General features: G+C 38.4%; 1 protein-coding gene across 1 annotated transcript in view; it reads left to right on the top strand.

Annotated features, from left to right (window-relative positions):
• The window catches only part of LOC117031869 (guanine nucleotide-binding protein G(q) subunit alpha), a 278,997-nt gene that overhangs the window by 95,526 nt on the left and 157,685 nt on the right, over positions 1-25,786 (top strand). The window contains exon 2 of the mRNA XM_033122716.1: positions 2,633-2,817. Within this exon, the coding sequence (XP_032978607.1) occupies positions 2,633-2,817 (185 nt within the window). The remainder of the gene's footprint in view (positions 1-2,632; positions 2,818-25,786) is intronic.

The raw sequence follows: 25,786 nt of genomic DNA, 5'->3' as shown, positions 1-25,786 counted from the left end.
TTCGGGCAGAGTCAGTAGCCCTGGATTCTGGTTTGGGCTCTATGGTTTCTTCATTGTGATTGGCCTTCAGAAGAGTTAAGAGTGTGAGTTAGTGACTAGAAGCTCTTTGTAAACTACAGAGCACCTTATGAATAAGATTTGTAGAGGAAGGGCAGAGGAAGGGCTTTCCCTGTCCTAACCCTTATTAAGCTGCTGCTGCTTTTCTTTTGGTATTTATATAGGCAGGGTCCCAGCAGGAAGTATATGGCACTTTCCAGCTGGGTGACTGAGATGAGTTTTATACAGGGACCTTCACCAAGGGTGTGGGCCAGGTGTAGGTAACTAGAGAGGGCTGGGGCAATAACCAGGGCCCCACAACAGCCGAGCAAAGGAAGGGGAGTAGTTATAGGAAGCTGGAGAGGGCCACCCATCTGGGGCTGGGGCCTTTTGAAGGGGAAACAGCACATCTGTGATGCCGTTACAGGGAGGGAGCTGGGGGAATAAATGCTCCATCCTCATTCTCCTGCTCTCTGGTTCCTCCCGGTGCCTCCAGTGGACTAAATCCAAGCAGAAGACTGACCAGAGAGCTCTTATGAAATCCTCGCCGGTCAGCCTCCTGGGACACCAGGCAAGACAAGACAATGGAGAGAGAGGAACTCTGGGTGTGTCTGGGGCAACAGGAAATTCTTTTACTTTGGAGTTCATTTTTGGATTCTTTTTTCGTTCCTCTTAAGTCTCCCCCCATTCATTCATTGGCCCCACATTCCGCCTGTGTTTGGGAGTCTGCGTTAGTGTGATGCCCTGGGCTTCATGACCAAGTCCCAAGAGGTGTCACGTGTGGATTGCTCTTGCCTGACATGACTTAAGGGAAACGCAAGTCAATGCAGTTTGTACTTTAGTTTTCTTCTTGTTTTATTGTGGGAAAAAAACTGGCAGAGATTTGATGGTTATGTCTATAGTTGGGTTCTTAGAGCAAGTGGTTGGGTCTGCGATTGAGATAATACACAAAGAAGCAATCTGGTTTTTCTCCTGCATACTTTGAATTGCTTGGAAAAGTAAAGGCAGTTTCTTTCTGTAGATTGTTGATTTTGTTGATTGACAATTTCGTAGCTTTATTTCTACTGGAGATGCTACCTTTACGATACTTTTTGCTTTTTTACCAGTGTTCGTGATTAGGATTATTAAAAAATTCATTTTAAACTCTTTGTGTTAAGCTTGTTATTATAAAATCGGTTGATAACATTCACATTGCAGTGCTGACTTTATATTTCAAGGAATTCCAGATCACTTTGTTAGAAGTTACGTGAAAATGATAAAGGAATTGGTGACGGCAGTACTATGGGGTTAGGAATCACCTTTGATTACGTATCTGTGAAAGACTTCTGGGTTTACCAAGACATCTGCAGTCACTTAAGAGTGCTTCTATGAAAGCTGTCATACTCATTTTAATTTTTGAGAATGTTTTTAAAGATAGTGATGCAATCCAACCACCAGAAAAACGAAATTAGGACAGATGTTCTATTCCTAGTTTTAGTTCTCCTCTTCTACTTTTTTTTTTTTTAATGCCTTGTAGTTAAGAAATGGCAGTAGGGATGCTGGTCATAAAGTGTTTTATTATCATAGTCTTCCATATTTAATATCCAAATTGGTACTTTTACCTTTTTTCCACACTGTGAAGGGAAGACAGACATTTATTGTTTTGGAGATCTCAAGGAAATTTCAAAGTGAGTGAGAAGTGATTCAGAAATGAAGTAACATATAAAAAAAAACAACTTACTTTTAGAAAAATGAAGTTTTTTAGATTTATAGGTTTAGAATCTCCATAGAAATTCAGTGAAATGATCTCATTTTTCTATCTTTCCTTCTTCCCAGGGACATTTGTAGCTTTGTTAGGGATTATGTTCAGACTTATGGTACCAGAAAAGGAATATGGAAGAAGGAAAACATGATACAGCACAGAAGAAAAAGATCCAGTAACAATAAATTTCTCTCTTATGTTGTTAATCAAGAATGGGCAGAAGAAAGGAGCGTCACTATGGTTTTTCTGAAATAGGTGATTCCTTGGAATAACTCAGCCAACCAGACCCCCTAAGCAATCAATGCAGTTGCTGTCCAGAAAAATCCTCATTCTTATCTGAATACTGTGTTCTCTGCATACCCCATTTACAAATAAAGAGGAAAATGTCTAAAAATTTTCAGGCATTTTCCACTTATCACTCTCTGAACAGCATTTGTGTGAGTGTGTTGTTATTTCCAAATCCAAATCCTGGCTAAACAACCCAGCCTCCTGGAAACATTTCAGATATTCTCCAGGGAAGAGAGCTTTATCAAGTATGTATTCTATTCAAAAAATGCTGTTTTCATTGTTTCTTAGAAGATACATGGTTACAAATCACTATCAAAATTCTGAGTGGCTTGCAAAGAGGTGACAGTTTTGTTTTTCTTTAAGCTCTTCTGCCTCTGAAATGGACTCTCATCCCTTTAATTTTGCTGAGTGTTCACTATAGGTGGCATTTCTACCCCCACTGATGCCGCTCTCCTGTGATGCTGCTCTCAGCAGGCCCGTGGGGAATGTCAAACCCAAGCCATCAGTTTCTGGTTTAGTTGTGGGAAGGTGTCATGGTCTGACCAGCTGCTGTTGTCCATCTTTCAGGCACAGGAGAGAGTGGCAAGAGCACGTTTATCAAGCAGATGAGAATCATCCATGGGTCAGGATACTCCGATGAAGACAAAAGGGGCTTCACCAAGCTGGTGTATCAGAACATCTTCACGGCCATGCAGGCTATGATCAGAGCCATGGACACTCTCAAGATCCCCTACAAGTACGAGCACAACAAGGTAGGCATGGCTCCTCGGGGAAGTGCTGGCACAGTGTCCACCCTGCAAGCGGTCTCTCCACGGGGCCGGGATGCACCGTGGGTTTTTGAAATGTACCTTTTTCATCTCATCCTAAATGGGACTTTTAATGGTTCAGTAAGCTGTTTATAAATGTTTTTTTTTTCTTAAAGCTTTCAAGTGACATCTATAAAAAAATGAAATTGTATTCTTATTGATAAATATATGGAGTTTTAAAATTTAGGAGTGCAGTTAGTAAGTTCAAGACACAATGTCAAAAGTGAGGGAATTCAGAGAGGAGGCCATGGCCTTGCTTTACCTTCCACTCTTTGTGATTCCTTGAAAAAATACTGAAAACAGCTTAAGAACATTCTGTCCAGTTAAATTTTGGATTTTGTAACTTCCTTTCAATAGTACCACAGGCTTAATTTTATTTCAAAATAGGTTCATCTGTCACTTCCAGTAACCTTTCAAACACGTTTCCCTACAATTATATTAAAGTCATGTAAACTTCTAAAATCACTTGAGAAAGGGTTAGGATAAAAATCTAAATTTCTAATATCATCTCTTAGTTGAAGCATCATCTCTTAGTTGAAGGAGAAAACCGGGTTTTTTATTCTGGTGGAAACCAACGCTATAATTGCTCACACTCCAAATATTAGAGATGCATGATACCAGACAAGGTTGGTACAGGTGATGGTAGCTCCAGTTTGAGTGACACTGCAGTTGCCCCCTAGGAAACTCGCAGGCAAGGACTGGAGTTATACCAGGCAGTGACACCGGTGCAGAGGCCCCAATCTGATGGAAGGGAAATCCACTTGGAATTTGTAGAAATGTCTTTAGAGTCTGTTTTCTTCCCTTCCATTAATCCATCAGTACTTCCACCGATGGATACAGTCTTTGTTCCTTAGAGCTTATAGGTGCTGATCTTACAGCAAGCTGATAAAACCTCACCGCTTGTTGGCAAAACACAGCATTTGCACCTACAGTTTTTTTAGGGCTTTCGATCACAAGTTTCATTCTCTTAGTACTCTTTGATAATCTACTCTCGAGGATATTTCCATATACCAGGATCCATAGGTAATAGCAAGAAATTGGCATGCCCAGTGTGACCCATAAGCTGAGCTTAACTCGCGAAAAATGAATCGTAGGTAAAATAAAGCAACTTTGTGTACCTTCACTTCTGTTACCATCTAGAAGCATCTAACTCTACAGATAAAACCAGGCATATCTGTTTCTTGGATGGTTCCTTGAAATTAACTGGCTGTTTCTTATCTAATTGATACTCTCACACTTAGTTTTCTGATGCCAACAAGAGGGTTTTTCCACGAATACCAGAGACCCTCCGCAAATAATCCTTCCTGCTTGTATCCTCAAGAGTGAAAAAAGCTGCCAGGTTTTTGAACCTGGGAGTATGGTACCTGAATCAGATGAAGCAGCCTGGATGTCTGAGCAGCATGAATTTAAAAGAATCAGGTTTTGTTTTTGTTTTTGTTTTTTTGCCCCTAAGAAATCTCAGTGTAATGAGTTCCTAAATAAGTGGCATGCTTATTTTGTTGCAGTTGTGAGACAATTCCGATGAAGAAAAAAAAAATTTTTTTAATACCCGTGACTTTCCCAAACTATAGTTGGTTGACAATACGGGGATCTGCTGAATTCTGGCTGAGTTGCCACATGTGTAGTATGACCAATAGGTGTTGCCAGTTTACACCTTATAATATAACACAGTCTTTCTTAATTATACCAAGAAATCATCTTTCTTGGATGCTCCAGTAGAATCCTGCAGGATCTTGCCTTGATGTTAGATTTTCATATGAAGATCATTTATTATACAGTCATGTAGGTGTACAAGATGAAGTGGAATTTATGCTATATTCATACACACAATGAGGAGTATTTAACAATGTGCATTATTTGAGCTTTTTATATTAGGTCTAGTTAAGTAGATTTTACTCTGTTGAATACCATTCAGTTAGAAATCAACATCATGAAAAGATACTACATTTTTTCTCAGATATCCAGTTATCCTGTGAAATCTTCTCGTATCTCTCGGTTACTTAAAGTACTCCCTAAAATAGTGACATTAATGTGTAGTGACCTTGAATTCTTCAATATGTTTAATCCCCTTGAATTCATAAGATAAATTACTTTCACATTTGTTCCATTTTCACAACGACATGTATGTACATATTCTAACAACGCATCACACTTCTCTTGCTTCATCCAGTATCACACTCCTCTTGCTTCATCCATTAACTTCCTGAGCTGTACCCACTCCTTGCATTTGTTAATGCTTGTTAAGGAATTCTAGGGTCTCCTTCCTGTTTCACCCAACTGCCGCTTCCTCGCTTCCTCCTCGTAGACTTCTTCTCTATTCTCCTTCATTGTACAAAGTAATCCCACCCTCCTTCAGCAGAACCCATAGTGGAGTATTTATAATCATCTAGCTTGTATTAATTCTGATGATTTGGATGGTGATTTCATTTCCTGTCTAGACTCTAAGCTCCTTGAAAGTAACTGTCATGTCAGTTCCATCTTGGTATTCTTCATTGTCCCCCTGGCATTGTATCTTGTACATAGTAGAGGCTCAAAAAGTTCTTGTTTTGTGAATTGGTCAATCCTTCGTAAGGTTAAACACCTAAGGTCTCCTCTACTGCCTTGAATGCTGTTGAAGTGATTTTCTTCAAATCAACAAATAGCTATCAGAATTGTTTTGTGTGTATAAGTGCACTGTGCTGTCAGGGATGCAGAGAAGTTTAATCAGGGCTAGGCAGAAATTTACAATCCAGGAAGGGGCAAGAGAACAGCTGAGGGAGGGGCACAGTGGGGAGGAGGAATGGCAGAAGTAAATGTTCAGAAAAAGGAATGTGCATGCAGAGTGTAAACTGACCAGTTTACTTTGGGCAGAATTCTTCTAGAAGAGAACTGAAAAACAAGAAAGTGTGGTTTAGGATGTGCTTGTGAAAAGTTTTGAATCCAAGCTAAGCAGTCTGAATTTTATTTTCTTGTGTTTATAATACTTATTTAATAATAATATTTTATGTTTTGGTTAGAATTTTCTACAGCAGTTTTTGCTTACAATATACTCTATATTCTGTAAATAGTTTAAGGGATTTAGTATGCATTTTATTGGTAATATGGGAAGCAGTGCGTTGTGATTTATATTATGTTGTGACACTAAAGATAAAATAAATAGCCATTTAGTTTTTCAAAAAGCTTCTTTGCACTTGCTGCCACATTGGCCATGATCTATGGTAGAAACATAAATAAAAACAATCACTTTCCAGTATTGTCGAACCTGTCTGTACTAGCTTCTGAGTTCATATATTTTATAAGGCAGAGCATAACTTACAAATGATGTAGCCTATTCTTAACGGAAATTGCTCAGTTTTGTTTGCTGTGAAATTGGTTCTAACTATGGAATGCCACACCAGGAGATTGGAATTTCTTTTGCTCCTGCCTAAAGTGTTACTACATTGGAGCAAGAGTCCCTCTCGTTAGCTGGGGGCTGGCGCAGTGATCTGGGGGAATCCAGGCCACAATCTCTGCTCCACGTGGTGGTGTGGTATCACATGACCTTTCACAGACCTTCCTCAGTGTTCCAGGGATGACTGGTTCAGGAGTGGCTTGTAATAAATTCTCAAATTTTACCAAAATAAAGATTGATTCTTCCCTGAGTGTATATCTGTTATCCTGTTCTTTCTTTGCCAAACAAGTAATGTTTATAGGTGAGCTGCTTGGACTCAGCCCAGGTGAGAGAACATGCTTGAGGACTTCTGAATATATGGTGAGCTAGGGTTTCTTTATTCCTAAATGATTACTTTGCCATTTCCCTAAACACAACTACTGATAACTGATGTGAAAGGGATTGAATATTTGTCGCTTTAGTCAAATCAAAAGATACACTTAAGCTTCCTCTAGGTGTAAGGCATCTGACTGTGAGATTACTACATCATTTAATTTTCAAAAGGGAGAATTTTCATCACTATTACTTTTTGGTTTCTTACTTGATATAGAAATACTTCTCTGATTATTCTTTGCTTTGGTGCTGAAATCAGCTTTTAATAAAAAAGGAAGAGATGAACAGTGTCTTTGCCACCATGGCTAAGAACTGTCTTGAAGATGTGCTTGAAGAAGTAGATCACAAGGTTTTGACCCTTGAGTTTTATAACTTACTGTCCGTTCCTGGCATTGGCATTCTTCCTGCATTGCCTGCAATACTGTTTCCCCGAAAATAAGACTGGGTCTTATATTAATTTTTGCTCCAAAAGACGCATTAGGGCTTATATACAGGGGATGTCATCCTGAAAAATCATGCTAGGACTTATTTTCCAGTTAGGTCTCAACATGGTACTTCACATGCATGTGCCTCATTTTCTCAAGTCAGATTGCAGATTACCTTCATAGTAAGCAAGTTTCCAGCTTTATAATTCCTTGCCTCCTCCACAACATGCCCCACGTGTTGTAGGAGCTTTTGTTCATTGAGCGGATTATTCCTCATACAGATCCTGTTATCCCTTTATCATTGCCTTATAATTTCTGTGAACTGTGAAATCAAGGTATCCTTATGGCAATTTCAAGGTATTATTGACAGGCCTCAGCTCCGTTTGCCAGTCTCCGGAAGAGAAAAGAATATGATGCAATGCTTCTTCAAGAAGTGAACTCAAGACAGTTATTGAGTAGAACTTAGCCACATGCTAATGTTGGTAGGTAATGTCGTCACCTTTTCTTCTATTCTAGTTTCTACTTTTAGACTCAGTAGTCCTCATGACTGGGGCTCATTTAGCACTTAGGCTGCAGCTGCCTTTGACCAACAAGCCAGGAGTTCGCAAGCCTGACACTTGTGTTTCCTTCTCTCCTGGGCGGAGAGGCTCAGAGGACTTGCTGCTACCGTACCTCTTGTCCTCTGTGAACTCTAAGAAAGGACTTGTTACAGAGACAGGACCTTCTTAAACACATTTACAGCTTTCTGAATTTTCTGTACCTCCTGAGAAAGCTAAGCTCACAGAAGCCATTTTCAAGAGAAAAATATAGCCAAGATTCTGGAGAACTTGTCAGCTTATTCCTGCCTTTGGTCAGTTGAACAAGAAATGACTGTACTTCTTTTTTCAACATGAGAGAATTTTCTTAGTTTATAAAATGCTAAGAGACTGATTTCATTTTAATATTTTTCACCTGTATAATAAGCACATAATAAAAGCAGAAGTTAATCAGTATATATTTTAATCTGTTCCTCTGAAGAACTGTATCAGTCAAGGTTCTCTGCTTGCAAGCAACGGAAGCCAACACTGGTGAACTTAAGTAGAAAGAGAATTTACGGGACTATGAGGTCACTCCAAGAATTGAGTGGAAGCCAAAGAACTAGCTCTTGGAAACCCTGGCAGGTCTTGGGGACCTCATCTGTGAGACGGATGAACTCTGGCTCTTTTTAGTCTGCCTTGACTCCACTCAAGATTCAAATTCCTGAAAAATCTTGCCTGATTGCTCTAGCCTAGATTCTGTGCTAGCTCTCTGGACAAGGTTGGCCAATTTGATTGACAGTCCCTGAGGGGATTCTTGGGTACATTTAATAGAAGAAGGGGAATGATGCTTGTTAGTGGTTTTAGTAAGTTGTATATGAAATAAGTAGCTAAGTTTGAGCCCAAGCACTGAATAGCTGAGTAACATCGGGATTGCCTCATTTTCTTCCTAAGCCTAAGTTTCTTTACTCTCTAAGCATGAATTTCCTCATTTGTAAAATGGGACAGATAATAATAGGATTGTTTCAAGGGTTAAATAGACAATTTATGTGAAAATGTTTTACAAATGATAAACAGTTTGGAAGTTATAAGATGAATTGTCATCATGGAGGAAATGAATACTATTAATCTTCCATCTTTATGAAGAATAAAACAAAGAGAAAATAACATAAACAGCATGACCAGATTTAGGGGGTTTCTAAGAAAACTTTTCCTCAGCGTGACAGTCATTGAAATGGGATTCCAAGGGAGGTAGAGAAATCTCCTTATCTGGATGTGTTCAAAAATAGAATGTATTTTTAACATGTGAAATTTTTAAAGAAAATTTTATTGAAATAAGACAAGGAGTGTACTAGACAACCTCTGAAATCCTTCCCAACACTATGTTCCTCAGGCTGAAACTCAACAAAACGATGAAGCTGTTTTAAAGTTATTTTGTTATAATTTAAAGCTCCTGCCTTTCTTGAACTTTGTCCATTCCAGTGTGCTTACGAAAATTTAAAAAAAAAAAGGACAATAAACAGCAGATTCATTTTGACAATGGTTTCTAGCTCAATGGAAATTTTTCTTTCTTTGTATCTCCATCTCATAAGTGATTACAATATTTACATCTATGTAGATTTTTTGTTTGTTTGTTTGTTTGTTTTTAAACAGTGTTTAAAGTTGAAAATCGGATGCTAGTTTTGTGGGTATTGTTAGTGCTAGTTATTTTAATTGGATTGTTGGCTACTGGCCAACAAAGATAGACAACACTTTTTCATAGAGAAACTTTCTACACCTGCTTCTATAAATCTTTGAAAGTTTTCTTTCTAATAAGTAGTTTGAAGGAATCTGGAGACTTTTCATAACTGATTTGATCCCTTAACCACCTCTTTTTCTGAGGTTGGCTTACCACTCCCTTCTCTCTAGGACTCTTGGGAGTTGGATTACCACTGATTCCCTAGTACTTATAACAACTTTCAAAATCACTTTGAATACTTTTCTTTCTCTTTTAATGTCTTGCAAATACTTGCTAGCCACATTTTCTTCTCCTCACGCCATCCATGTTCCATTGCAGTTCTTTATTCATTTTATACCCATGACAACCATGTAAAAATAGACAATGAATATGAGATTTTTTTTATCCCTTTTTCTTGGCTAAGATTAATCCATAATCCCAAGGAATGCTGTCATTTATCCAGGATGAGTATCTTGAGTTCAGTTTTATCAGAGGGGACTCTGAAGCAAAGAAAGACTTCAGCAATAGACTAAGACTGCTTTCTTTTCTTTTCTCTCCTTTTGTTTTTGTAATTTTTATGTGCAGGAAAGTATCCACATCATCAGTATTGACTCCATGCATTTTACCATTGTGAGCACATTGGCATCTAGATCTGTTGATCTGAATCAACATGACCAGAAGCCTCCCCATCCTACCTTGTAGTCAGTGCTCCTAACCCCCAAAGGCCGACCACCGTCCTGCCTTCTTACAACGTAGATTTGTTTTGTTAGTTTTTGAGCTTTGTATGAATGGAAGCACACAGTGTGTATTCCTTTGTATCTGGTTTATTTCACTCAACATTACACTTGTGGAATTCACCTGTGTTATTACTTGTAATTGTAATGCATTTATTCTCATTGCTGTATACTAGCAGTACCCCATAGAACTTTATGAAAATGCTTTATGTCTGTGCTCTGCAGTACAGTAGCCACTGACCACATGTGGCCGTTGAGCCCATGCTATGTAGTTAGGGTGACTGAGGAACTGAGCTTTTACTTTTATTTAATCTTTTAACTTTACATTTAAATTTATATGTGACTATTGGTGACTGTATTGGGCAGCACCGTCATAGAATATTCTATTTTATGAATATGCTACAGCTTGTTTATATATCCTATTGTTCATACAAGTTTGGGTGTTTCTGGCTATTACAAATAATGCCAATATAAACATTCCTATACCTCTTTTGGTGAACATAAGCATGCATTTCTTTGGTGTATGTACCTAGGATTTGGAATTGCTGAGTCGGAAGGTATACATCTGGTCAGTGTCAGTACATAGATAGTACCAAAGAATTTTCCAGAATGATTGTACCAATTTATACTCCCACCAGCTGTGTATGAGAGTTCTAGTTGCTCCATATCCTTGACAACACTTGGTATTATTAATCTTTTTTATTTTAGCTATTCTGGTGGCTGGATAGTGGTATCACATTGTTGTTTTAATTTGCATTTATTCAATAAGTTGGAATATTGAGTGCCTTTTCATATGTGTAACGGCCATTTGGTTATCTTTTATAGAATACTTTTTACCTTTTATTCTGTTGGGTTTTCTGATTTCTTATTGTTTTTCTAGGATTTCTTTATATGTTAAGGATGTGAGTCTCTGTTGATTAACTGTATTGCAGATGTCTTTTGTGACTTGATTTTTATTTTCTCCTTGGTTCTTTAGTGCAAAGAAGTTCTTAATTATAATAAATGCTGTTTATCATTTGTTCCCCCTTCTGATCAGTGCCTATTGTATCCTTTAAGAATAATCTTTGCCTGCTTTAAGGTCATGCAGATAATCTGCTTTCTCTTTAAATTCTTTTTTGTTTTGCTTTTTACATTCAGATCTAAAATCTACTTCAGATGGATTATAGAGTATGATGTAAGGTGGGGCGGGTGTCACCCTTTTTTCCCCTCCATATTGATATCTAATTAACCCACCTAATTTATTGAAAAGACCATCCTTTACCCAGTGCAATGCAGTGTCTTTCATCTTTGTTGCACATCAAGTGAATTTATGTGTGAGTTTGTTTCTCAACTCTTTTCTGATCCATTGGTCTATTTTGTATATATTTGTGTCAGTACTACATTAATGACTAAGCTTTGCAATGAATTTTATATTGTGCAGCATAAGTCATTCAGCTTTAATTTTCTTCTTCAAGATACAAGAGCTTTATTTATTCACTTTAAATTAAAGGTACCTTTAAGAAAGAATATTTCTTTAACGGGTCGATTTCCCAGGGTGAATCCAAATATTATAATTGTTCTCTATAATATAAACGTCTTCCCTTTCTTGGCGCCTCAGTATATTTCCTTGTTCAATCTGTGTTGCTGCCTAGCTCAGTACAAGACTTCTGTTTTTCCTAGATTAATAACATGGCATTTTTATTATTAACTATCTCATTTACAAAAGATGGTGGAGCTCTGTGTGGTTTTGTCATCATGCAATGGGGTCATCACTCAGTGGGGTCATGTTCTTTCTCACTTGAGCGTTTCCTTTAGCAAGAGTGGGAGCTGGACTATGAGTGCAATGGGATCCTACCAAATTCCCTTTCTAGGCCAGCACTGCTCTGCACCACAAACATCAGGCCGATTTGGCATGAGAATCCCTTCTGATTTTATATCTTCACTATCCATAACATATTAAAAGGATTGAACAGGCTCACCTGGATTTTTGGTTTTTGTTTTGTGGTCTCCAGCTATAGTGGAAATAGACCATCTAGTGTGGCTCATTGTGAGGACTGTAGTCAGGTAAGAAGGTAATGGAAGATGGTTTTGCCCTTTCTTTAACCGTGTGTTAATCCTGTTATGGAAATTTTTTATTTATTTAGGTCTCCATGAGGATATTGGGATACAACTCATTTTGGTGAAGTAGGGATATAAGCACAGGCAGAACCGTAGACATTATGTATCCATACACACAGTTGCACGCACACACTTATGTGTGATTGCTGTCTTGTGCATTGGAAATGACCTTTGGAGACTGTGTGCGTGGGGATAAAACTGATGAAGACCAGCATCCTCTCCAGATTGTATATATATAGTTACTGTCCTCAGGTAGTGTTTTCTCAGCTTACAGGTGCCCGATCTGCTTTGCAGCCCGTCGCATTTGAAAGTAACTCATCTCTTGTGTCTGTGTTCAGCTAATCCACATTGTTTAAAATTGGTGAAAGAAAATTCACATTTGAGGGCAGACATAGAGCTTTAGTTATTTAAATTAGCACAGTGTTTGGCACATGGTTCTAGTCTGTTGAATGAATGAATGAATGAATGAAAGTATCTCGTATATGCTAGTCAACATACACCAATTTGGCTGTTTTTAAAAAAAGAAAAGAGAGCGCTTTAAGGAACATTACTGATTTGTGCAAACACACGAGAGAACTCTGCTTCAGCAGTCTCCCTCTAAGCCCCTTTCAGCCACTCCGACGTTGGATGTCCAGGGACTGACAGCTACCATATTAAATACATGTGGCATAGTTTAACACATTTTAGTAGGAAGTTGTGAATCTGGTCATTTGGCTGTTCTTTGTTAACTCCTGGCAAAGCATCACATAAATACTTTCTTTTTTCTTTTAAACCAAGTAATGCATGATTTTCCCCTTCAATTTTAAATCTCTGCATCTACTTTCAGTTAGAGAGGCAGAATATATCCTGCTGGAACCAAGGAAAGTGAATGCTTAATGGAGTCTGATGGGATCTAGGGAGGGTATGTAGCATTTTCCTTCTCATTCTCACCCTACTGAAGAAATACTTTCAGTTCTGGGCTTACTTTTAGCTTTTTTAGACACTTACAGTAGTGCTTGCTTTGTATTTGGCAAAGCAACAGTTTTGCTTATCTAAGTCACATGTATCAAAGCCTAAAATCTTGTTGTTTTTAAGAAACTGTGCTCTTATTCTCTACTATATTCGTTTGCCCTAAATCAATGATACTTGCTACATAATTGTGCTTTTAAATAGTATATTGTTAATATACTCATGATCTTCATGAACACATGGGCATGTATCCAGACCCAAATATCAGCAAGCATAGTTATTTTAAAAAAAATGACATTTTTGCGACCTATCACATTATAATATGACACTTATGTTTCAAAGGATTAAAAAGTACTCATTAAAAGCTATGATTACTATTTTTGGCTGATATATTGTAAACGTATATTTTGAACACATTCCCCCCCCCCATTTTATGTTTCTTAAAGTGAATTTGCTAAGGAGATACCTTTTAAAGTTCTTGCCACCATTACTTTGTAAGATGATTATGCAGTTTTCTTATAATAATTGTATGATTTGTTCAAAATGAAAAACGACTTAGAGGAGTGGATTACTGGTATGTATCGAGAAACTTGGTATCACTGCCGAGTTCTACAAGAATATTAGATTGCTTGGTAGGTTATCAGCTCCTTTCAATGTACACACATCCTCTGTGGTAAGAAATCCAAGGTTTTGAGCTGAAAAGCAGGCTGCATTGACAATAGTAGACATTGGCATGTCTGGAGCGAGCTAGACAGTCAGTGATTGTATGGTAAGAGCTCAGCTATTCAGGTGACTGTTTTCTTTGTGCATTCTTGAAGACTAGCCTCGCCTTCACTTTCTTGACCTTTTTAAGCCATTTTTACTGCCTCTTAGGCTGTGCCTATCGCAAAGTGATAAGAGTGTGTAGCTATTTGGTCATAGTACACTGCAGCCAAACCCTCACTAAAGTTGTGTGTTAAAATACTTTTGGATTCTATTATCCTCCAGCTGATCTTGATCCTATATTCCATATTGTAGTGAAAAATTTTGTGTTAGCAGTGCTGTCAGAGTTTTAGGAATTTTGGCCTTGCGAGGGCCAAGTGCAGTGTCAGTATGAAGATACTTCTTCACTTCAAAGAATATGATGTTGGCATAAAATGGCCAATACCATATACGTTGCAGATGGTCTGCGTAGATGTTGTGCAGTTTGTGCCCAGCCATGGGGGAGAATGGCAGCCCCACGGAAGAATTACCTTTTTTTTTGTACAGTGACACTATCATTTTGCCAAACACTCCATGGCAGATGGGATTCCTTTTTCAAATTTGCATTAAAAGTACCATATAGTCCGATGGCAGCTTTGAGCCAACCTAACGAAAGAAGAGGTTGGAAATAGTGACTTTACATTTTAGAACAGTACTTTGCAAACTCCAGTGTGTGTATAAATCATATGAGGATCTCGTTAACGTGCAGATTGTATTTCAGTAGATCAGGGGGAGGCCCTTGATTTTTTTTCCTGACTAGCTCCCCGGTGATGTTGAAGTTGCCTGAAGTAGAGCCATCTTAGACTCTCCACCACCATAGCTCATGTGAAATCATTAGGGGGCTAACCTTTGGAGAGAAGGTCCCAGAACTTACACCTTAATAGTATTTCTGCAGAAGAACATTCAGCAACTTACTTAAACTTCCTAAGGTATGCCTTCCTCGTCTGAAAAGTGAAGGTGATAACGGAACCCACTTCATATAGTCAATGTAAGCATTAATGAGAGAATATAGATACAAAACTTTTAAGATGATAACATCAGTATAGTAAGTGTCTACTAAATGGTTGTCGAATTCTTTCCAGGAAGTACTAAGTCAGAAGAAATGTATGGGCCTTTGGGTAAACTGCAGAATGTGTTAAGGAGAAATTGTTGGTTGTTTAAAGATATTAAAGAGGCTGTGACCGAAGAATGAGACATGGGTACCCATTATCAGGTACACCAGTGGTTTCTAGAAAGCAGGGGCCTGGCCTTTGATTGGACCTGAGAGCTGGTGTCGAGTTTCAGTGATGGTGGGGACTGTAAATGAACGGATTCCCGGGTCCTTGTTACGGCTGGGATCAAGGAGCGAAGGAACACTGACTGATTCTTCCTTGATAATCAGAGTATCTTGTTATCTTGACTCCAGGGTGTTCGTGACTAAGAGAGGGCAACTAGTCCAGCGAGGAAAAGGGAAGGAAAGGGAGAGAAATGACCTTTGCCTGGTGTTTTTGGGCCCAGTGTAATGTCAGGTATTTAATATGCTCAAAAGTATGAGGTGTAAGTGGTAGCATTCTAGTTTCACAAATGAAAAATATTTAAAATGTGTTTCCTAAATCACTCAATTTGTAAGTTCATGGGGCTGGATTTTAAAAGTAGAATTGGGCTTAATTATTCCCAAAAGGCAACTCATGTACTTGACTCCATAAACACCTTTGGCACCAGGACACACATGTTTAATTTCCTTATGAGAAAAGAGTAGGTGGAGTTCTATGCGGCCACTCCAACTGTTTTTCCATCTCTTCAGCCAGGGCCAGAGGCAAGACTGCTCTGCTCACTGCTGGGTCCCTCGTGCCAAGCACAGTGCCTGATTCACACGTGGCTGCAGTTAAATATTGTAGAATGAATGGATCCAAATTTAATCAAAGAGAGCTGATTGTGTGATACTATTATTGTGGGCCTTGTAAACTCGTAATTCTGGAAACCACTCATTTGACTTCTGCTTCCTGCCTGGATACTTTTTTAAATTTCTTCATGTTTTTGATGGATAGAATGGCTATTTGTTTAATGTCTAGTTGGATTTAAAAAAATAAATAAATAAATAAGCGTTTTTTATCTCCCTTAAGGCCAGAGGAAGTTGAAGACATGGGCTTTGCTTCTAGGGATTTACAGTCTCATTGGAGGGGCAAGATTTACTCCACAGAAAGTTAATTCTTTGTCTTGCAGTCAAGACAAAGATTTCTACACAAAAGCATATATTCTTTTTTCCTTCTGTGATTTCCCTTTCTTTGTCCTCCTTCCTGCCATTTGGGGTGGTGATTGTAGTGGTGCATCTGGCACTGAAAGGTGTCTGTTTTCCAATGATTGCCCACGGAGAGATCTTTTCTGGAAGCCCGGGAAGGTGTGTGAGCTTCTTCTGCTGCCATTGGGTCTTGACTACGATAAAAATATGATGACATAATTCTGTGAAACTTATTCACAAATTAAGGAAGTCGTTGGAAAGCTTGTTCGTCAGAAAAATTACTTGACTATGAATTATAACATGTATCTATAATATGTGAAATTAAGATATTTGGATGGGTGTTTTCTTAAGGACTAGATTTTTTTTTTACTTTCATTTTTCCCAAATGGAAATACATTGATTTTTTTTTATTATATAAATACAAAATAAATGTGCTCATGGTAAAAAGAAAATTGAGACAACGTATGAAAGCAAAAGGGGAAAGTAAAAATCGCTTGTAATTTTACCATGTGAGAAAGCCACTGTGAACATAGTAATATATAAACACATTAAGATTTTAATTATGTACGTATAATGTATGTCCACTATTCCCTATCTAAAATTCCTTGGGCAAGATTATTTCTGAATCCAAAATTTTTTCTTTTTATATTTTAGACAGGTAGTTTGAGAAATATACTCTATATTTTAGAAGGCCCCCCTCCCCATTGAGGTTTGGGGTAGTTTCCTGTAATATATTAACATTTCATCAGCAAAATATTAATATTTGCAATTCGTGGAATAAAGATCACACATAGCCTTGTGGCAAGTCATGAAGGACAATGAATTAAATTAAATGAATTGCAAAAAATTCTTTCAGTTCTTGGAACTTTTGAGATTTCAGATTATAGATAAGGGAGTGTGGACCTGTATATAAATACTGATTATTTTTATTGGATATATACCGTAAATACTTTTTTTTGACATGCTTTCTCACTTGTGCTGTAATGAACATCTTTCCAGGATAAATTGCTAGAGATGGAATTGCTAGGTCAAAATATATATAGTCTTTAAGGCTTTTGATAAAGATTGCTAAATTGCCATCCTGAAAGATCATACTAAATTATAGTATAAGGTCTGAGATGTCTGTTTTTACCACATCTTTGCCAACTCTTGAGTTTTATTAGTTTTAAGTCTTTCCAATCTTATAGGTGAAAGTGATGCTTTAGTTTACATTTTTTAATACTAATGATGTACTTGTCTTTATAACTGTTTGGCCGTAGAGCTTCTCCTAGATTCATTCCAGAGATTTTGACATTCGAAATTATACTGGGGCTATTATCTTATGAATTGTTGGAGATATTAATTAAATGTCAGGTATGATCACTTAACATTGGTTATTTCATTTAAAATGTGATTGCAATGAAAGAACAAATGTCACTGTGGGTGTCAGCAAGCTCTAGGCCAAATATGTGTTTAATCCCTGGCTGGCATGTTGTGCTCATTCTCAAACGTGGCTCATCATATGTCCCCATGGTTCTTTCAGCATGGACAAGTATAGTTGTACATACAGTGAGGAATCTTTCAAGGATCATTTAGATAGACGTTTCCTGAATGTGAAAGTGGTGTCGAAGGGCATTCACCTTTGAATAGTTCAGTTTGAAATCTCTCCCAGTTACATCATCAACCTATAGGTGAGATTAAGCAAGCCTCTACCAAATGGCCCCCTGCAGTTACCTCATTCAATTTTCTGACAAATGTAAAATAGTGTGGCCACACTGCTTGCTCTAAAGAGGAATTTTGATGTGTCATCCTTTCATTCTGTCGGTCTGAAAAGATTTCCCATGAGCCTGAGGCAGTGGTTTTCAAACATTGTGTAAGGTCTGAAATCACCTGGGGAGCTTAATTACAAGGCAGATACTTGAGCCCAGCCACCCAGCAGAGACCTGAGCCCAGTCCAAGACCTCGGGCTGCCTTGAGAAAGGTAGCCCAGCCCTGATTTTAATCAGATTATTATAATAATGGTAATAATCATAGAAGTGATTTTATTCTTGTTAATATAGGTATTGTTAATAAATAACAATTCAGATAACCATACAATTCGTATTAATGGTACTGTTATGAATGTTGTAAATATATCTGCTCACTCACTATTAGTCAAATTCCATGTTAAGTGAATGAGGAACTTTAGGATTCGTCATCTTTAATATCTGATTGAATTTCATTTCCTGGTAATAGAGAATGAAATAAGGGCCATTCTTAACTTTTGAACATACAGAAAACAAATATGTGCAGCATTTTTATGATAAATCATTTCAGGAAGGACATTAGTTTTCTTTAGTTGACCAATAGAATACTATAAGCAAACTAGAATTTTTTCTATTGATACTATCTCACAATCATATATTTTATTATAGTTTACATTTAATTTCCTTACAGTACATGTGTATGTATCGTCTTTGTATGTCTTTTTTTGAAACAAGCCTGTAAAGAATCTAGCTGCTTCTTTGGTGATACTATCACAAATATTATTCTGAACAATTGATGCAAGAAAGCAGAGCAAGTTTGCATTATTTTCAAACATGTCGATATGTTTCAACATCCAACAAAGAAACATAAAAGAATGTTAGCCTACACCAACTTTAATTTGGGTCACCCCAAAAGACTTGCTAATTATTTGACCTAAGCACTAATTGTTTTGTGAACCTTGTTCTTAAAACATAAGCAAGTGTGAACTTCCATCAAATACATCACCCAGATCTCTTTGTGTTCTGGAAATTGATTGTTTGTGGTCTCTGCAGTCAGCTGTTTACTAAACTAAAAGCAAATGTATGCCAAAATGAATTGGGAGAGACCTTCTGCCCCAGTAGAAGCAAGATGTATCATTAATCTTCCGTGAACTTTCTCTAGCAAATGTTCAACCTAACAGGGGAAGGGACTTGGCTTTATCTTAGATCAGCAAGTCTGCCCTGGCTTGCCAAATTATCCAGATAGATATAGAAAGTCAAAAGAGTCATTCCATCACTGTCCTTGTAAGGGCATTTACATTTGGTCTTCAATTTGAAAATGATTTAACGGGATTTTTTTGTTTTGTTTTAGTATTTCCCTGCAACGTGGACTGACTGTTAGGTGTGAGGAAATAGAAGCACAGATTTTTAGGTGACCTGCCCCCACCCAGAAGTCATACAACCCTGGAGCTGTAGTTAGGAAGATGACAATCCACTTTTGGACATTTTTTCCCTCTCTCCTTTAAAAATAAGTATATTCACTTGTGCTTTAATGATAGGTTTGGACTAGAATGGCCAGTAACAAATTATTTTGCTTCCCACCTTTTTCACTCCCAGCTTCTCCCAGGGTGAATCACTTGCCTACCTGTAAAACAGACAGAGCCTGAGTGGGAGAATTCCCCTTAGCCCCTGGGGAAAGGGAAGGGAATTAGCCTTTAATGGGAGCTTTACTCTTAGCTAGCTGTTTGTCCCCACCAGGTACCAGATGTCCTAGGACATCAAGTGTCTCATTTTATTCCTTACACTCCCTGCTGTGGCTCATGGTTAAGGAAGCCGACTGGCTGATTAGGCAGCACTTGTACATCCTCTAGTCTCAGGCCACCACGGACAAAGCTGGGTGAAATTTTGCGGTCTCCATTCAGATTTATCCTGTTTCATTCCAGAAACACATTGGTATTCATTTTCCTACCCCAATTTAGATTTTGTAAACCCTGTTCTTATGTCTGAGATCACACCACGTCATCGATAATATTTTGTGGATTATTGATTTTTTAAAACAACTTAGATCTCCTGACCTTTATTATCTTTAACATTTTCACTTGCCTTTATTTCTTTCTTGCAGTTTAAAAGTAAATAATTTAGCTGATGTGCCATGTCAAACCAGGCATCTTAATCTGTTACGACCATGACCTGTTATAAAAGTGTTCCTCTCAACTCTGTTGGCACAGCACAGGTTTATCGTGGAAGTCTGCAACGAGGACGAGATTTTTAATTAAGAAGGATGCTGATGCTAATAACCAAAGTAATATTATTGAAAAGCATGCTTGCTGAAACTTAGAGATATACTACAAGTATGAGAAAAGGATATTTTTTCATCAGGTAAAGTATATTATTTGGAAATTAATTGTGATGACAAGTAGAAAGCAAATGTAAGACCAGGTATAATATAACATAACATAATACCGGGTCTCATATTAATTTTTGCTCCAAAAGATGCATTAGAGCTGGTGGTCTGGCTAGGTCTTATTTTCGGGGAAGCATGATTTTATATATATATATATATATATATATATATATATATATATATATATATACACACACATATATGAAATGAAATATACATATATAGTCTATATATATACAATATACAATATATACATATATATATAGTATAGACTATATATATTGTATAATATATATATATACAAACATTTATTTATTTGTAGCCTGCCTTAGGTATTAGAAAATTCTGAAAGTTTCATTTTTCTTCATTTAATGGATTATAATAAGTGTAATGTAAATTTAATCCTAAAATATGGGTATTAATTAACCCCATTTACTAATAAAGAAACTGAATTCAGAAAACCTAGGCAATTGGGCTGAAATTGCAAAAGTGTAGGGAAGATGGATTCAAAACCAGGACATTGAGGAATACAGGGTGAGTAAGGTATAATCTCTTCCTCTAGGGATTGTGTTGTTCAGTGAGGGGCATACATAGACATTTACCAGATACTGAGGGAGTGAAGAGAAAGAGCCCAGAACGGCTCTGCTGGGTGAAGTTTGCACTGGTCCTGAAAGATGAGGAAGGTTCTGACTGGTGAATGGGAGTCAGGGAAGGTGATGAGTAAAGGTACCAGGCCATTCCGGGGAAAGCTGAGTAATATGACAGACCAAAGACCGCAAGGAGAGGCATGTTTTGTGGAGGGAGGTCAGGCAGGAAAGGTACGGGGGAACCAGATCGTGAGGACACTCCAATCCCCCACTCCTAATATTGATGCCAACTACCCCGGGGGCCGCCTGGAGCCCAGGGCAGACAAGGAGGCAGTGGGAGCCAGTGTTTTCAGATTGCAGGTGAGCTCAGAGTGACAGGTGGCACTGTCAATAAGCAGGAGGAACGTCTGGGAAGTGAGGTGATGAGAATGTCAGCCAGGAGGAGGGGATGGATGTGGGAGAGAAATGGCAGCTTGAGGGGGAAAGCAGAAGCAGGATTCAAACAAGGTTTTTTGTCTGTTTGTTTGTTTTAACTTAAGAAGACACCTGAGGGTGTGACGAGGTCAGTGGAAATTTGCTAGTAAAGAGGGAAATGGTTCACAATAGGGAAAACATGAAATAAAACAAAAATGTGGAGAAGCAGGATACCCAATGCTTTGAAACTATTGTGAAAAGAGAAAAGAGAAAAGAGTGAAGTGAAAAGAGACTCACTGAAGTTCAAAGTTTCAAGTAGAGAAGAAGGCAGCTTTTGACAGACATTCCTAATTAATTTTAAGATCATCTGCTGAGAAAGAGGGGAGTGAGGGAAGCGGGGGGTCAGGGTTGTGGGAAAAAAATGAAGGAAAAAAATTGGTTGGGGTTCAGATAATTGGGAATTAGTGAGAGTGAGTCAACCTGAGATGAATTGCTGCGACTTGCTGAGCACCTCATATCTCGCCACAGGTAGATGTTATCAGCCTGCCCTACTGGGTAGCAGATTCCATACGGTCATCCCTCAATTTTCCATGATAAGCGAGAACAGGTATAATATGAATAATTTAAATCTCCAGCGAGGCCCCAAATCTCATTTAGCAATAAGCTTCTTTTACAGTAAAATACCCCAGTGTTCCCTGATAAAGTGTCAGAAAGAACTTTTTGACTGTGGTATTTGTACACATGTGATTCTGTCAGAATGTGGAGTCCCTCTGGCCTGAGATAGCGCAGTGACCCCAGAATCACTCATTGACTTAGTAAAGAACTATGTTGAGCCAAGGAATTCGATTCAGTCAAGAAACAGCTTTGAGCGGTCTGCTAACCCAGTGAACAAGTGGGCCCTTGAAGGGCTGAACAAACCCCAAAGTGGGCAGTTTAGCAGCGTGGAACAAAATTTAAATTCTGTGTTCTCTTGCAACTAGGAATTCCTCTCTGCAGAATTTGCTGTGCTGGAATGAAAGCTTTGAGACGGCAGGGATCGTACCTGCTTTGTTCCTGCTGAATCGGCAGTACCTAGCACAGTTCTATGCATGTGACATTGCTCAGTACATGTTTGTGAAATAAATATATGACTGAAATGCTTATAAAAGTGTGCAGGGACACCATTCTCCGCCAGTATTCTCTGAGGTCCGGCCAGATAGTCTTTCACGTCCATGCTTCTGCCACATTCCATCCTGCACTGGGCCTTTGCACATGCCGCCCACCTCCCCATTCCAGATTCTTTTATGAGATGCTCTCATATAATCCTATTCCTTTCTTTCTGAGCATTTATCCCATTTGTGACTATATATTTGTTAATGGGATTCTTTGAAGAATGTCCATCTCTCTCATCAAGCTCTGATCTTCCTAAGGGCAGGCTAGTAACTGCTCACCATTATATCCTAAAGGTCTAGCAAGTACAGTGCCTGGTATAAAGTGGGGGTCAGTATGCATGCGTACACACACACATTAATAGTGAGTTAGGTTCTGTATAGTATTTTTTATAATAGTGAAAACTTGCAAATATCTATCAGTAAATATCTGATATCTATCAGTATAGAAATAAATATCTATCAGTAAAGAAATAAATTATGGTATAGCCACTCTTTGGAATTCCATGCAGCTGAAATAAACAGTGAGGTAGAACTGTATGTACTAATCTGAGAAGTCACGTGTCACATATTTATTAACTTTTTTTTTAAACTTGCAAATTATTATGCATAATACAATCCTATTTTTATATAAAATAAGGAAGTAAAAACCTCAAAATGCATATGTTTATTATAAGTGAATAGCAACAATGCTAGATGAAGGCACAATAAACTCTTAAAAAGGTTGATTGATTTTTGAGTTGTGAAATCAATGCTCAATTTTTATTTTGCATATAATTTATTTGGGAAAAAATAGCCCTTTGGCTGCAGAGTCATTCTCTGCCTCATTCATTCATTCAAGGGATTTAATGAACACCTATGTGGCAGGCACTGTGCTGAGCATTATATAAACTAATAACTACACTGCTCTGGCGTTGCTAAACTGCTAGCTGGGAGCACGAACAAGAAAGGACATGGCCCATTTACAATGTAGTGTAGTAAGTATTGCAGTAGGAAACACTGCAGCATATACCCTGGCCAGACAATAGCCTAGATGGGTGAAGGCGGACAGGGAGGCTCCCTAGGATTTTTTTGCTAAAACTGTTATTTATTGAATGTCTACTGTGTGCAAAGCTCTCGGATGATTAAGCACATTCGCTGTCCCCCAGGAACCCAACTGTTGAAAAGGAGTGATAGCAGACGTGTGATGTGTTGTGCCATGTATTAGTACTGAGTCACAGAAACGTGCAGCGTGAGCTAATAACCTCAGATTGGAGAGAAAGGGAGAATGGCCTTGATTAGCCAGTGACAGAACAGTTGGCCACTAGTCAATTAAGAGTAGCTATATTTTATTTCCTCTAAAGATGTCACCCTCCCATAGAATTAGGGTACATTGATAACTGAATCATTTTTGCCATTCCACCGTCTTGGCCCTTCTTACCATTTACTGGCTTTATTCTAAAGGAAGCACGTCTTGGATTGCTTTTTCTTCTGAGAAAGTCTTTTACAATGGTCACTGATTTTTTTTCTAGCCATGGTAATTTCTGAAATAAGATAATGGGTTTGATGAATAACTGTGGCGTGCTGGGGAGCTTCACACTGTGGCCTTGGCCACTCGGACACGTGCCACAGCCTCCCAGACCCTGAGTGGCCTTTCTTCATTCACAGACACCTTTTCTGTTGTTCTGTCCACAGAATATAAATCAGGAGTGTAAAAAGGAGACAAAGGTAATGAGAATCTCAGGGGACATATGCACTGGAACCTTTGCTTAGGGCGGCTGTCGGGGCTCATCAGCCCCTGGCTCTAACCCAGCGCTCAAGGCAAACGGAGGTAGAGACGAGCAGGAAAGAGCTGCAGCAGATGAAAGCAAAGAGGCCATTCCGGAGTCGCTTCGCCACTACTGTCTTCACTGACAAAACTGGATTTGCCGTTCAGAGCTGGCCAGTTCTCCCTTTTTTGTCTGCAGACCCGATAGTCATCACCAGGAAGAAGCCCTGGCTCCCTTGCCCCGCTCTCAGCAAAGATTTAATAGCCGTGTCCTGGTACAGGGAGGTTTCGTGTTACTAAGACTTCATTATTATTACAAAACACGCAATGGAGCTTGATCATAAATAATTGAAAACCCCTGACAAAGAAAATGAGCTGAGCACATTCTGTGATACGGCAAACTGATTTTCTCCCTGCATCACAGTCGTCTGTTAGCCTACCAATTCCCCGGACTCCATAATTAACAATGGGCAGCTCTGTTCTTGAGAGAATTACCCAGGTTTGGCATTGGTGCCTCCTTTGTAATGGGGCAAGAGGTGGGTTGGCTCGGTTCCTACCAGTCTCTCAAATAGGGCTTCAGTATGCTTCCCATTGTAATTAAGTATCATTGTAAAAACAGACATGTTTAGTCATTCGTAATGTAGATAACTTCTGGAAGACAAAACACAGCTGCCTGTATGATGTGTCCTGTGTCATTGTTTTCCTCTTTGAAAAACTTACTCTGAGGCTAGAATGTATCAGTCCAGGTCCACTGTGTACTGATATGCATAGTAAATGATTGGGAGCATGAAATGAATAAAAATGGTTTTAATTGAGCTAGTTTCTTCCTTAAGTTGCTGGCATGATAAAAAGAGGAAGTTGGGGCAGGGGGCCTGTTCTAGATTAAAAGGAACTAAAGAGACAAAATGCAGTGTTTGTCCCTTGTTTGGATTGTGTTTCAAACAAGTAAAAATAAATAAATAAATAAATAATTTTTAGATAATCAGTGAAATTTGAATATGTATGGACCAGGCCTGATAGCAGGAAATTTTTTTCTTACTGTTTTGTCAGGCTTGAAAATCGCATTGTAGTTTATAAGAACTTTTTTTATATGTCTTTACGAATATATGCATTTTGAGAGATGCATATTAAAGTATATAGGGACAGCTTTAGGACAAGTGGGGTTTGCTGTGAAATACTTAAGCAGTATTTTAAAGAGTGGAATAAGTGAAGCTCACAGTATGGTATGGCAAAATCTTGATGATTGTTGAAGGGTTTATGGAGATTCATCTTACCTTTCTCTCCAAACTTAAGTAATTTACAAATGTTCCAATTTAGCTTCTTTGGGTGTAAATCCTATGTTTTAAAATAGAGATAATGGATTTATTAACTAAATAAATGCTCATTACCCCTCCCAAAATTGTATACAAAAAGGTGTGAGCCGGCTTCTACTCAAGGTTCCTCATTGCCTCATCATACCGCCTACTATTCTATAATGAACTGCACAGATTTAAGTATTTTCTAATGTAGAGATTTTCACTATTTGCTCTTTGCCAAGTCCTCTCTGTTCTTTGTCATGTCCCACAGGAAGGAAGGATATCAAGAGCTCTGCGCTCCCACCATGAGGTTCTGCTGGCCTGCCTCTACTCCTCTGAGAGGCAAAGACCAAGGGGAGCGTCTCTCCAGAGTGCCTCCACCTCTCCACTCAGCTCTGAGTCTTCCTTTACTTGTCCATGTAAACCAGTCAGTTGCCTGAACGTCAGGTAGCGACAGGATTGCCCAGTGGTCAGATTCTC

Source organism: Rhinolophus ferrumequinum, chromosome 12, assembly GCF_004115265.2.
Source record: "Rhinolophus ferrumequinum isolate MPI-CBG mRhiFer1 chromosome 12, mRhiFer1_v1.p, whole genome shotgun sequence".
NCBI classification, from domain to species: domain Eukaryota; kingdom Metazoa; phylum Chordata; class Mammalia; order Chiroptera; family Rhinolophidae; genus Rhinolophus; species Rhinolophus ferrumequinum.
Note: the sequence above shows the minus strand (reverse complement) of the source record. Positions and strands in the feature narration are given on the sequence as shown.